Raw genomic sequence first — 13,845 nt, 5'->3', positions numbered from 1 at the left:
TTCCCCGTTTCCCAACACCAATTATAACACCTGAACTCTCCGCTCGCGCCGGTCAACTCGCAACAAAGATGGGAAAACAAGCGGGACGGCTCACTCGACAGTTATTTCCAGGCATCGGATTTTGGAAGCGGCTGTCGCTATATTTTCTGGAGCCGATGATGTAAGCTTTGTTTTTAAATATATACATATATATATATTTATAAATGGTATAATAACGTGATATCGGAACGGCGCGTACTCGCCGATATATCCTCCGTTCCAGCCTTTTCGTCTGTATCGGAGGCCCTTTCTGCCGCCTCATGATTCCACCACAATCCCTGCATGACGCGGCACCGGCCGGCTGCACGCTTTCTCTCTCTCTGGGTCTGTTGGAATCGGAGAGTAAGTAGCCTGCAGACACCGGCATGCCCTGCTGCCAGCACCGCTTCCAATGTAGGTCAGCGCTAAACGTTTGGGAACCTCACCAGTATGTTTCCATCGCAGCGTATCCGACGTTATGCAAAATCATGGTACGACGACACGATTATGCAGGCGTGAGACACGCTGGTGAATATGGCACGTCGACACACACACAGTAAAACAGTAAAACAAATGTCGCCTGTTTTCTTTTCTTCCTCCCTCGCTGTCGTTCTCACTCCCTTCCACTTCGCCACAGAAAACAAGGAGTGAGCGAGTGCAAGGAGGGGGGGGGGGGAGAGGTAAGAAGAAAGCTATTGTGTCTGGGGGCTGTGGAGATGAAAAAATGGATGTTTTTAGTTACAGAGAGGAATCCATTAAGGTCACCCAGAGAGAGAGAGAGACGCTGCCTGGCCGGCTCCCTCTCGGCCCTGCCAGTCACTCACTTGAGGGGATTCGAGTGCGGGCGAGTTTTTTTCCGCCTGTGATCTTTCGTGTTCCTGCTTCGCTCTTTTCTCCCTCGGCGAGAGCGTCGCGGTGACACAACGAACGAAGGACGACGCACAATCAGAGCGAATCACGTTCTGTTCAAGTTTACCCACACATTTTATTTCTCGGATCGGAAAGGATCAGATGTTTTTTTTTTTCCTCCATACAGCGTGTGTGTGTGTGTGTGTGTGTGTGTGTGTGGGAGAGGGGGGTGGAGTCAAAGGGTAGATTTGATTCTCAAGGTCTTATTCGGCGCTTTGTTTGTTCATCGCCCCGTTTCATTTTTCACACATGCACCTTGACCCTCCTTTCCTGATCCGAACACACACACACACACACGCACGCACGCACGCGCACACACATTTGTGTGTTTTTTTGTTATTTATGGAGAATGCGTAAAGAGAGATACGAAAGGAAGACATTCTGAGGCTCGGATTGTTTATGACAAATGGCGGCGCACAAAATTGGATGAAAAAAATAAAGGGTTTATTATGTTCATGTTGCTGAAATTAAAAAGAGAAAAACATTCCGGCCCTTGCTTCCTTTGCCTTGTCCCAGGACGATTTCCGGGACATGATGGAGTCCCTCCAGGCGTTAGACAGGGTCCTGCTTCGGCCGCAGTCCCCGCCGGTTCCTGCCGATGCTGTCCCGTCGTCGCCCCGCCCGACTCCAGCTCCCCGTGTCCCGTCGGCGCCCCGGCCGACCCCAGCTCCCTGTGTTCCGTCGGCGCCCCGGCCGACCCCAGCTCCTCGTGTCCCGTCGGCGCCCCGGCCGACCCCAGCTCAACGTGTCCCGTCGGCGCCCCGGCCGACCCCAGCTCCTCGTGTCCCGTCGGCGCCTCGGCCGACCCCAGCTCCTCGTGTCCCGTCGGCGCCTCGGCCGATCCCAGCTCCCCGTGTCCCGTCGGCGCCCCGGCCGATCCCAGCTCCCCGTGTCCCGTCGGCGCCCCGGCCGATCCCAGCTCCTCGTGTCCTGTCGGCGCCCCGGCCGACTCCAGCTCCCCGTGTCCTGTCGGCGCCTCGGCCGATCCCAGCTCCTCGTGTCCTGTCGGCGCCCCGGCCGACTCCAGCTCCCCGTGTCCCGTCGGCGCCCCGGCCGACCCCAGCTCCCTGTGTCCCGTCGGCGCCCCGGCCGACCCCAGCTCCTCGTGTCCCGTCGGCGCCTCGGCCGACCCCAGCTCCTCGTGTCCCGTCGGCGCCTCGGCCGATCCCAGCTCCTCTTGTCCCGTCGGCGCCCCGGCCGACCCCGGCTCCTCGTGTCCCGTCGCCGCCCCGGCCGTCCCCGGCTCCCCTTGTCCTGTCGCCGCCCCGGCAGACCCCGATTCCCCGGGTCACGTCGCCGCCCCGGCAGACCCCAGTTCCCCGGGTCACGTCGCCGCCCCGGCCGACTCAGGCTCCCTGTGTTCGGTCGCCACCCTGGCCGCTTCCTTTGACACGACCTACGGCTCCAGAGCCCGGTTCCCCTGAGCCCGGTTTTCCGGAGTCCGTCTGTCCGTCTGGTGACCGTCCTTCTGCCCGTCCCCCGGAGCAGGTCTATGTGCCTGGTGGCCATCCTCCTGTCCGTCCCCCGGAGCCCTTCCGTCCGCCTGGTGGCCGTCCTTCAGCCCGTCCCCCAGAGCCCTTCCGTCCGCCTGGTGGTCGCCCTTCTGCCCGTCCCCCGGAGCAGGTCAGTCCTCCTGGTGGCCGTCCTCCTGCCCGTCCTCCGGAGCAGGTCAGTCCTCCTGGTGGTCGTCCCCCGGACTTCTTCTGCCAGGCTTTTGGTCCCGCCTCCGGCTCCCCTCCACCCACCCTGGGGGACTGTGTTGTGTCGTCTGGAATCCGCCCCTTGAGGGGGGGGTTATGTCAGGATCTGTAGTGTTGTTTCGTGTTTCCTGTCTTATTTTGAAGTCCTTGTCTCTCGTGTCCTCTGTTTCTCTTCACTTCCTTTCCCTGTGATTGTCTGCCCTGTTCCTGATTGTTTCCTCCTGTGTCCAATCACCTGCACCAGCCCTCTGTATTTAAGTCCTGTTCATGTCATTCCCCTTTGTCGGTTCGTCTTGTCTAGATCGTGGAAGATCTTGTGTGTAAGACTGTTTTGGAATCCTGTTTTGGAATCCTGTTTAGCAAATAAAGTTGCTTTTCCATCGTTGACGGCGTTTGGGTCCTGTGTTCCTGTCGAGCTGCACATAACAAAGGGAAGTCGTGGGCGCAATGCTGTTTGTTTACGGACCAATCGATCCGCTAAAGGCATCATGAGCGGGATAATTCACGGGCTGATGGGTTCAGGAATCCTTAATTGTATTGGACGTAATCTTCAATCTTAATTAAGTTCAATCATAATTTGGGAGAGTATCTTTTTTAAACGATTATATGGGAAAAAAAGATAGCAAGGATGCTTGCCAAAATGCTGCGACAACGAGTGTGTAAGTGTGTGTGTGTGTGTGTGTGCGTGTGTGTGTGTGTGCGTGTGTGTGATTGTGTGTGTGTGTGTGTGCGTGTGTGTGTGACTGGCTGGCACACTGATACTATGAGTAATATGTGTTGTTTTTAATGCCCAGCCTGTTTCCTCCCAAATGTGGCACTCCCCACATGAGACCACTCGCTATACCTCCTGCAAGCTCACACACACACACACACACACACACACACACATACACACCTTCACGTTGAATAGTAATGCCCACACACTCACACCTTCACGTTGAATAGTAATGCCCACACACACACACACACACACGCACACACCTTGCAGCATTGATCGGTTGCCAGAGGACACGAGGTCAAGTCGCATGGTGTCAATATTTAAACCAGCGCTCAGCACTGGGGACCTCTACCATAACCTCATTAAATATGGGGGTCTGTTCTGCTCAAATACTCTCCTGGCACAGAGAAAGGTCGACTTGAGGAATGAGGAAGGCTGTACACACACACACACACACACACACACACACACACACACACACACACACACACGCACAGCTTTTTTTTCCCCATGCAAAAAGCTGTCAAGATTCAGAAATGTATGGATGCAAACTGTAAGCCGATGGGATGTCGCTTCAGGACGGACAGACTGTTGGATTTTATTTGTGATTTCTGCACACACACACACACACACACACACACACACACACACTAACAAACCGCTCTCTGAGATAAGAGCAATGCTCGCCTCATTTGAGATCTTAAGAGTTACCATTAAAGACGGTTTATCTCTTTCCAGCCTTTCGCCTCACTAGAGGGAAGGAGGTCACGGCGACACCAGAGGAAAAGGAGCAAGAACAGCGGGAGCTTTTTCTTTATCTAGCGTGCCGCTCGGTGATGAAACTATAGTGCTGGAAGAAATGTGCATGCAGAAGAGTTCACAGGCACAGGGAGGGATTTGGAAATGTGAGCCTTAACTTCACCTTCATTTGAAAGAGATTTTAGATTGATGTTTAAATACATTTCATCTTCCTTGTCCATTAAGCTAGAGCAATATCATTTGATATGTTTAAATATGAGACTTATGGACAGTTAATCACCAAGGATAACGTTTCTTACATTTTGGGAAGCTGACTTTTCCTAAGATTTAGCTAAAATACCCCCTCAATCCTGTGGTACTGAATACAAATGTGACTTATTAAAAAAATGGAATGTAACTGGAGGAAAAGGTGGGAACATTGTGCTTTGGTGGATGTTAGTTTTACCCTCAAAGGATAAAGTCGAGAAGGACGACTCAATTTGAACCAAATATGTATATATCGCATTTTGACACTTCCCATCATCATTGATCTGACCGATCCCTCAATCAGTGACGCATCAACGTCCCTCAGTGGGTCCTCACCTGTACTCCAGCGAGAAGCGCGTCAGCTCCGTGCTGTTGTGGATCCATTTGAACTCCAGAGGCCAGCTCCCCTCGGCCATGCACGTCAGCACCAGCCTGTTGCGCTCCAGGTGCAGCTGGCTGCGCACCGGCTCCGTCTTGAAGTAAGGAGGCACGTCATCTGTGAAGAATCAAAAGAGGACAGAGTTTTGGATTTGAAGTTTCATAACGAGAGTCTCGCGGAAAGGGTGAAAAAAAAAACTCAAAGCATCCGGATCCAACACTCCTACGTAAACCCGGAGGCACAAATGTGAGCATAACAACGCAGACTGAAGACGAGCCGGGGAGAAGAAAGAAAAAGGTGTGAGCTTTTTAGGTCACTTTTGACGAGGAGGACTGGAACAAAGAGGACTTGTTGAACATCTATCGGACTGTGACAGATTGTAGACGGTCAGAAGCTCGGATCTCACCTCAAACTAAGCAAACTGCTGTATTTGATGATCACTGGGCGGGTAAACACCAAGCTCCTGCAGTGCAGAAGGAAAAGCCCTTTGTGAACGCGCCCCGCTTGGAGCTACCTAATCTCCTGTTGGGCCCCGTGTTGAACCCCCGTGTTGGGCCCCGTGTTGAACACCGTGTTGGGCCCCGTGTTGGGCCCCGTGTTGGGCCCTGTGTTGGACCCAGTTTTGGGGCCTCGTTGGCCCTGTGTTGGACCCTGTGTTGGGCCCCGTTGGGCCCTGTGTTGGACCCTGTTTTGGACCCTGTTTTGGGCCCCGTTGGCCCCTGTGTTGGACCCTGTGTTGGGCCCTGTTTTTGGACCCTGTTTTGGGCCCCGTTGGCCCTGTGTTGGACCCTGTGTTGGACCCTGTGTTGGGCCCCGTTGGGCCTGTGTTGGACCCCTGTTTTGGACCCTGTTTTGGGCCCCGTTGGGCCCTGTGTTGGACCCTGTTTTGGGGTCCCGTTGGCCCCCGTGTTGGGCCCCTGTGTTGGGCCCCGTGTTGGGGCCTCATTGGGCCCTGTGTTTGGACCCTGTGTGGGCCCTGTGTTGGGCCCTGTGTTGGGCCTCGTTGGCCCCCGTTGTTGGGCCCCTGTGTTGGCCTTGTTGGGCCCTGTGTTGGACCCTGTGTTGGGCCTCGTTGGGCCCTGTGTTGGACCCCGTGTTGGACCCTGTGTTGGGCCCCGTTGGCCCCCGTGTTGGGCCCTGTGTTGGACCCCGTGTTGGACCCTGTGTTGGGCCTCGTTGGGCCCTGTGTTGGGCCCTGTGTTGGGCCCTGTGTTGGGCGATCTGGACTAACAGAGAAGCGGAAGCAGAAGCATCAAGTGGAGGGGGAGCGCTCCTCTGCTGTGCACTCATGTGTCGGTGACTCATTGGCACGGGGCGCCACTTTCCTCCGAGCTAGGCCGAGCAGACAGGAGAGGAGGAGGAGGAGGAGGAGAGGAGGAGGATGAGGAGGAGGAGGCATGGCATCCTTTCATCATTTCTTCCGCTCTGTCTTTTCGCTCCTCCTGCGTTTCCCCAACACGCTCTGTTGAAGTGTGAAGGAACGGATTGAGGAGGGACTGGCGAGAACCTCTCCACAGGGTGATGCACACACTGAACACGGCGACAGACTCACACGCACACACACACACACACACACACACACACACACACACACACACACATCGGTTTGTATATCTCAATCCAGAGGCCTCACACGCAAACTGCCAAGGTCCCTCGGGGGGCTAATCTCTCACCCTTGATAAACGGCGCATCAGCCTACCTGATGATCATTGTAAATATAGAACACGTTAATTGGATGGTTGGATAATATAATCATCGAATTGACTGATAATCGGGCATTGAAATTAAACTGTCAAAATGATCTATCGCGCTGATATTTTGTTCCTCAAATCCAGCGGAGTCGGACTGATAGGAGGACTGATAAGAGGAGGGATGGGGAGGAAAATAAAAGAATTAAAAGTAGAGAACATAGTGAGCGGCCACGGATGATTTACAAGCTGTTCACTGTCATTTGAACGAGACTTTTGGAAGGCTGCACTTCATGTAGTGGCTAGAGCAACACGGTGACGTATATATTGCTGATCAGCGACGCAATTTTTGTTCATTTTGCTGTTGCAAGTCTTGATTTAAATGGGTCGGATAGGTATTTATTAATTCTGTATTATACCGATGTATACAACCATGATGAAACGTTATGAAAGATACAGATGACCGATTGTATTAAACAAACGGAATCAAAAGGAATTAATAATAAACAACAGGCGTTGCTCGCGGTGCAAAAGTGCACAATATATCTGTGTGAGTCACGAATGAATATTCACACATCGCAGCAACGTCTTGATGGATATTTTTTTTTATTTTATTTTTTTTATAAAACAACACTGTGTTGATTTTCTCAGAGCTGGACCCCCGAGGCCGGGCCGTCACAAATTCACACCCAGAACAAATAGACAGGGAAGACGCCGGCGTCGATCCGTGGGATTCGACGCCGGTGAGAGTTTCCACGAGTTGTGTAATTAGGCGACGCAAGAAAGCAAAACGAGTGAAAGCGGAATACGAGCGAGCGGCATGAACATGACATGTACGCCCGAAGAGATGCGGAACAGAGACGGCGTGGAAGAGATACTGATACTCAGTACACACGATACTCAGTACACACGATACTCAGTACACATGATACTCAGTACACATGATACTCAGTACACATGATACTCAGTACACACGATACTCAGTACACACGATACTCAGTACACACGATACTCAGTCCACATGATACTCAGTACACATGATACTCAGTACACACGATACTCAGTACACATACTCAGTACACATGATACTCAGTACACATGATACTCAGTAGACATGATACTCAATACACACGATACTCAGTACACATGATACTCAGTACACATGATACTCAGTACACACGATACTCAGTACACATGATACTCAGTAGACATGATACTCAGTACACACGATACTCAGTACACATGATACTCAGTACACACGATACTCAGTACACATGATACTCAGTACACATGATACTCAGTCCACACGATACTCAGTCCACACGATACTCAGTCCACATGATACTCAGTACACATGATACTCAGTACACATGATACTCAGTCCACACGATACTCAGTACACATGATACTCAGTACACATGATACTCAGTCCACACGATACTCAGTCCACATGATACTCAGTACACATGATACTCAGTACACATGATACTCAGTACACATGATACTCAGTACAGATGATACTCAGTACAGATGATACTCAGTACACATACTCAGTACACATGATACTCAGTACACATGATACTCAGTACACATACTCAGTACACATGATACTCAGTACACATGATACTCAGTACACACGATACTCAGTACACATGATACTCAGTCCACACGATACTCAGTACACCATACTCAGTACACATGATACTCAGTACACCATGATACTCAGTCCACATGATACTCAGTACACATGATACTCAGTCCACACGATACTCAGTCCACATGATACTCAGTTACACATGATACTCAGTACACACGATACTCAGTACACACTACTCAGTACACACGATACTCAGTCCACACGATACTCAGTCCACATGATACTCAGTACACATAATACCTCAGTCCACACGATACTCAGTACACATGATACTCAGTACACATGATACTCAGTCCACACGATACTCAGTCCACATGATACTCAGTACACATGATACTCAGTACACATACTCAGTACACATGATACTCAGTACACATGATACTCAGTACACATACTCAGTACACATGATACTCAGTACACATGATACTCAGTACACACGATACTCAGTACACATGATACTCAGTACACACGATACTCAGTACACATGATACTCAGTACACATGATACTCAGTACACATGATACTCAGTACACATGATACTCAGTACACACGATACTCAGTACACATACTCAGTACACATGATACTCAGTACACATGATACTCAGTACACACGATACTCAGTCCACATGATACTCAGTACACATGATACTCAGTACACATGATACTCAGTACACATGATACTCAGTACACATGATACTCAGTACACATGATACTCAGTACACATGATACTCAGTACACACGATACTCAGTACACATGATACTCAGTACACATGATACTCAGTACACATGATACTCAGTACACACGATACTCAGTACACACGATACTCAGTACACATGATACTCAGTACAGATGATACTCAGTACAATGATACTCAGTACACATGATACTCAGTACACATGATACTCAGTACACATGATACTCAGTACACATGATACTCAGTACACATGATACTCAGTACACATGATACTCAGTACACACGATACTCAGTACACATGATACTCAGTACACATGATACTCAGTACACACGATACTCAGTACACATGATACTCAGTACACATGATACTCAGTACACACGATACTCAGTACACATGATACTCAGTACACATGATACTCAGTACTAATGATACTCAGTACACATGATACTCAGTACACACGATACTCAGTACACACGATACTCAGTACACATGATACTCAGTACAGATGATACTCAGTACTAATGATACTCAGTACACATGATAGTCAGTACTAATGATACTCAGTACACACGATACTCAGTACACATGTTACTCAGTACAGATGATACTCAGTACACATGATACTCAGTACACATGATACTCAGTACACATGATACTCAGTACAGATGATACTCAGTACACATGATACTCAGTACACATGATACTCAGTACACATGATACTCAGTACACACAATACTCAGTACACACGATACTCAGTACACACGTATACTCAGTACACATGATACTCAGTACACATGATACTCAGTACACACGATACTCAGTACACATGATACTCAGTACACATGATACTCAGTACACACGATACTCAGTACACACGATACTCAGTACACATGATACTCAGTACACACGATACTCAGTACACATGATACTCAGTACACATGATACTCAGTACACACGATACTCAGTACACATGATACTCAGTACACATGATACTCAGTACACACGATACTCAGTACACACGATACTCAGTACACATGATACTCAGTACACATGATACTCAGTACACACGATACTCAGTACACATGATACTCAGTACACATGATACTCAGTACACACCGATAATCAGTACACATGATACTCAGTACACATGATACTCAGTACACACGATACTCAGTACACACGATACTCAGTACACATGATACTCAGTACACACGATACTCAGTACACACGATACTCAGTACACATGATACTCAGTACTAATGATACTCAGTACACATGATACTCAGTACACATGATACTCAGTACACATGATACTCAGTACTAATGATACTCAGTACACATGATACTCAGTACACATGATACTCAGTACACACGATACTCAGTACACATGATACTCAGTACACATGATACTCAGTACACACGATACTCAGTACACATGATACTCAGTACACACTTGTTCATCTGCAGGCGGGTGTGAGGCCAGAGGAAACATTGATCACTGATGAGTATCTCCAATAGTCCCTCTCATTAGGAAGTCCATGAGCGCTCATGGGTGTTATCTAACCTGTGGAATCACACGCAGGCGGAGGAAGACACCCTGGGGGCTTTAACGATGAATGTGTCAATTATTTTTGTAGCATTAATCGATTAATTGTGGGGAAAAATACGAAAATAATTGCTTTAAAAAAAAAAATGATACTAAATAATAATAAAATAAAATAAACATATACAAAAAATATATATATATATAAAAAAAATGTAAACAGTTAAATAAATATATGTAAAAATGTAAAAATAAAATAAATATATATAAAAAATATATATATCATTTTCTTTTTAAACAATTAAAAAATAAAATTATAATAATACAAAATGTATAATAAAACCAAATGTACACATGATCAACATGTGCTACAACAGTCTACAGTGCTTTGCATTTGCTAATTACTTCAAATGTGGGGGGGGGGGGGGGGCCGTGATGGAAGAGTGAATGGCTGCTTCACTCGTCTGTCTTTAGAAACAACAGTGAAAGGGAATACTGTGACGAGAATGCAATTATCTTTTCAAAAATACAAAGTAAATTAGTCTCGAAGCACATTATTCTTATATTTATAACCAGAAGAGTATAAACGTGTAACGGCCCTCACCCTACGCACAGTGTACACTGCAAACAACCACCACTGGTAGATGACGCTGAGGTGACATGTATTAAATGTGTCGTGACAGGAAATGCCAACGAATACAAACACAAAACCAACTCCCGTCCAACTGGAGCTTCTTTTTGTGTGCTTCTTGTGCAACACAAAGCAATTATTGTGCGATAAGAGGCCCCCCCCACATTTGCATACGGCTCATGCCAGAGGATGCTCCCTGGGGCCCAGGTCGTCTCAACGCTGCATGTGAGCATGTGTGTGTGTGTGTGTGTGTGTGTGTGTGCACGAGGGTTAGTGCGTCAGACGGACGCTCACAAACCAGTCTGCGGCACACAGTCAATTAAATCGTCTCTCTCATTAATGAGAACAGTGCCAGGTACAAATGCCTGCCCCGGGGGTGGGAATCCATAATTGAGGAGAACTCGGAGAATTCATTTTCTAAAATAACAAGAGCTACAGTCAGGGACATTTCCATCAAAAAATGCTCTTAAAAAAAGGTAAAAATACCTTTTTTTTAATTGTCACTGTCAATCACAAAGAATTATTGAGGGGAATATATTTTTATTCTTAAAGAAATGTGACCGCATACAACAAGTTTGAAAGAAACAAACTAATTAAAATAACACATTAAGTGATACTTGAAATTCAAGCACATCTCTACGGCATCTGAACCGTGACATTTCCATCTTTTCAGGAGTTACGCCACTTTAGTGATGACGCGCGCTGAATAGCATGCGAGATGTGTTGAAATAATAAAACACATCTTTTCAATAAGCTCGTCACCTGCTTTACAGCCCGCGCGTTTTTTCCGCCTGGTGTAAACCACACCGCTGAGTTTTCACAGATAAATCAGGCAGTCGAAACACACACACACACACACACACACACACACACACACACACACATGGGCTACTTTCCTAGTTCCCAGAAGGCTGCGGTGCTGCGGCTGCAGCCGTGAAGTAGAAACCTCCCTCCTAGCTCAACCCTCAGGAGTCCGGTGCTCCCGGACGCAGCATACATATTTCAGGCGCACTCGTACACGAAAATAATAATTAAAAAAACGTACCAAGTGGCGTTGATAGGCACAGCCGTCTGTGCGTTTCATCACAAACGTGTAATGTGTTGGGTGCTCGTTTGGGATCGACGCGAGGTTTGTTCATTTCGACACAATGTGTGCGTGTGCGTGTGCGTACGTGCGTGTGCGTACGTGCCCATCGTGGACGGCAGGTGTCTGGATGCAAAGTGCTGGTGGTGCTGATGAGGATGGAAGTTTCCTGGTGGTCTCACTGAGCTGCTAATGGCCCCGTTGGGTGTGAAAATCTGTTCCGCTGTCTGTCTTTATTTAGCACACGGGTATGTGTGTGTGTGTGTGTGTGTGTGCGTGTGTGTGTGTGTGTGTGCGTGTGTGTGTGTCTGTGTGCGTGTGCGTAGGATGGGAAATGGAGTGGCTCCAAAATGTGGCAGTGTATGTATGTCAGTACATTACTGTACATGTTCCGTGTGTATCTGTGAGGGAGGTTTGTCAGGCGTGTGTGTGTGTGTTGACTGATTTTTTTCTCATCCCTGAGAGACATTCAAACCAAGGCCGGCTGCTGATTTGTACTAGCCATCATCTGTACACACACACACACACACACACACACACACACACACACACACACACACACATCCATACGGCACGCAGTTTATACAGAACCAATCAGTTGATCTCTATTCTGTTGACTCAACCCTCACATACACAAACTGTACATGTGCACAAACTGTACATGTGCACAAACTGTACATGTGCACAAACTGTACATGTGCACACACTGTACATGTGCACAAACTGTACATGTGCACACACTGTACATGTGCACACACTGTACATGTGCACAAACTGTACATGTGCACAAACTGTACATGTGCACAAACTGTACATGTGCACAAACAGACGTACATCCCGGCACACAGTCTCCCGTGTATTACTGTTGGCCCTTTTTGTTCCACGCCTCCTCCTCCTCCTCGCCTGTTGCACTACATTTCCCAGGAGGCCGTGCTGGCAGCCACTAATCTTTAGTCGAGCTGGTCTTCCAGCACTGCCCCCCCCCCCCCCCCTCCCGCATTAGGCATTAGGAGAGTGACTCAGGAGGCGGGAGAAGATGACCCGACCAAACTAAATGTCATTAGTGAATATTATTTCACAGTTGGTCATATTTCTGTTTGTGTTTAATTATTGTATTGTAATTTAATTATTGTAATGCATGCCACATCCACACCCAGCTCCATTTGATTAGATGTGTGGTGTTTCCATTCTGGTTATTCTAGGATGCGGTTTCTCAACACGAGGGCCAGGTCCCCCCAGAGGGATCAGAAGAAAGAGTGTGAGGTTTACCGGGCTAATTAACGAGATGGAAACAAAGAAAAAATCATGTTTCTGCATCACAAACAAAAGTCACTTTTATCCACCAGAAACGTCACTTATTTCATTTCTTTTCCCCCCCCCCATTCACCTGCGATGCGACGAGGTGTTCACACAAGGTGCCGGCCCTCCCCCATTGGGAGCAATTTGTGAGATTCGGTGCCTTGCCCGAGGGCATTTTTTGGCATGTGAAGAGAAGGAGGCCGGGGCTCGAACCCCGTCAACTCTGCCCCCCACTGCAGCTGGTAAAGTGGCCCTTCAGCTGGGGTGTTTTGTCTGCTGCCGTTTGCAGGTTCGAGAATAAGCTTTTTTTTAAGAAGAAGAAGAAGAAAAAAAACAGCAGATGACTGGTTTATTTATCTAAAAAGTAAATCTTAAAAATGAGGTTCGATGGAAACACGTCTCACACGCTTCTTATGGAGAATCAGGCAAAGAGTCCAGATGGAATACTACGACGGCACGGACGTGACAGTTAACAGGTTGTGTTTTTTTTGTGAGTAATGCTTTTAATCTCGTTGAAGT

The 13,845-nt window shown here is 48.0% G+C and overlaps 1 protein-coding gene across 1 annotated transcript in view; it reads right to left on the bottom strand.

Moving 5' to 3' along the window:
• Nucleotides 1–4,766, bottom strand: part of sdk2b (sidekick cell adhesion molecule 2b) — a 69,414-nt gene extending 64,648 nt beyond the window's left edge. Inside the window, 1 exon segment of the mRNA XM_034558737.1 lies at nt 4,687–4,766. Within this exon segment, the coding sequence (XP_034414628.1) occupies nt 4,687–4,766 (80 nt within the window).
• Nucleotides 4,767–13,845: the final 9,079 nt, after the last annotated feature.

The sequence above is a fragment of the Cyclopterus lumpus genome, chromosome 19 (assembly GCF_009769545.1).
Source record: "Cyclopterus lumpus isolate fCycLum1 chromosome 19, fCycLum1.pri, whole genome shotgun sequence".
In the NCBI taxonomy this organism is placed as follows: domain Eukaryota; kingdom Metazoa; phylum Chordata; class Actinopteri; order Perciformes; family Cyclopteridae; genus Cyclopterus; species Cyclopterus lumpus.
Note: the sequence above shows the minus strand (reverse complement) of the source record. Positions and strands in the feature narration are given on the sequence as shown.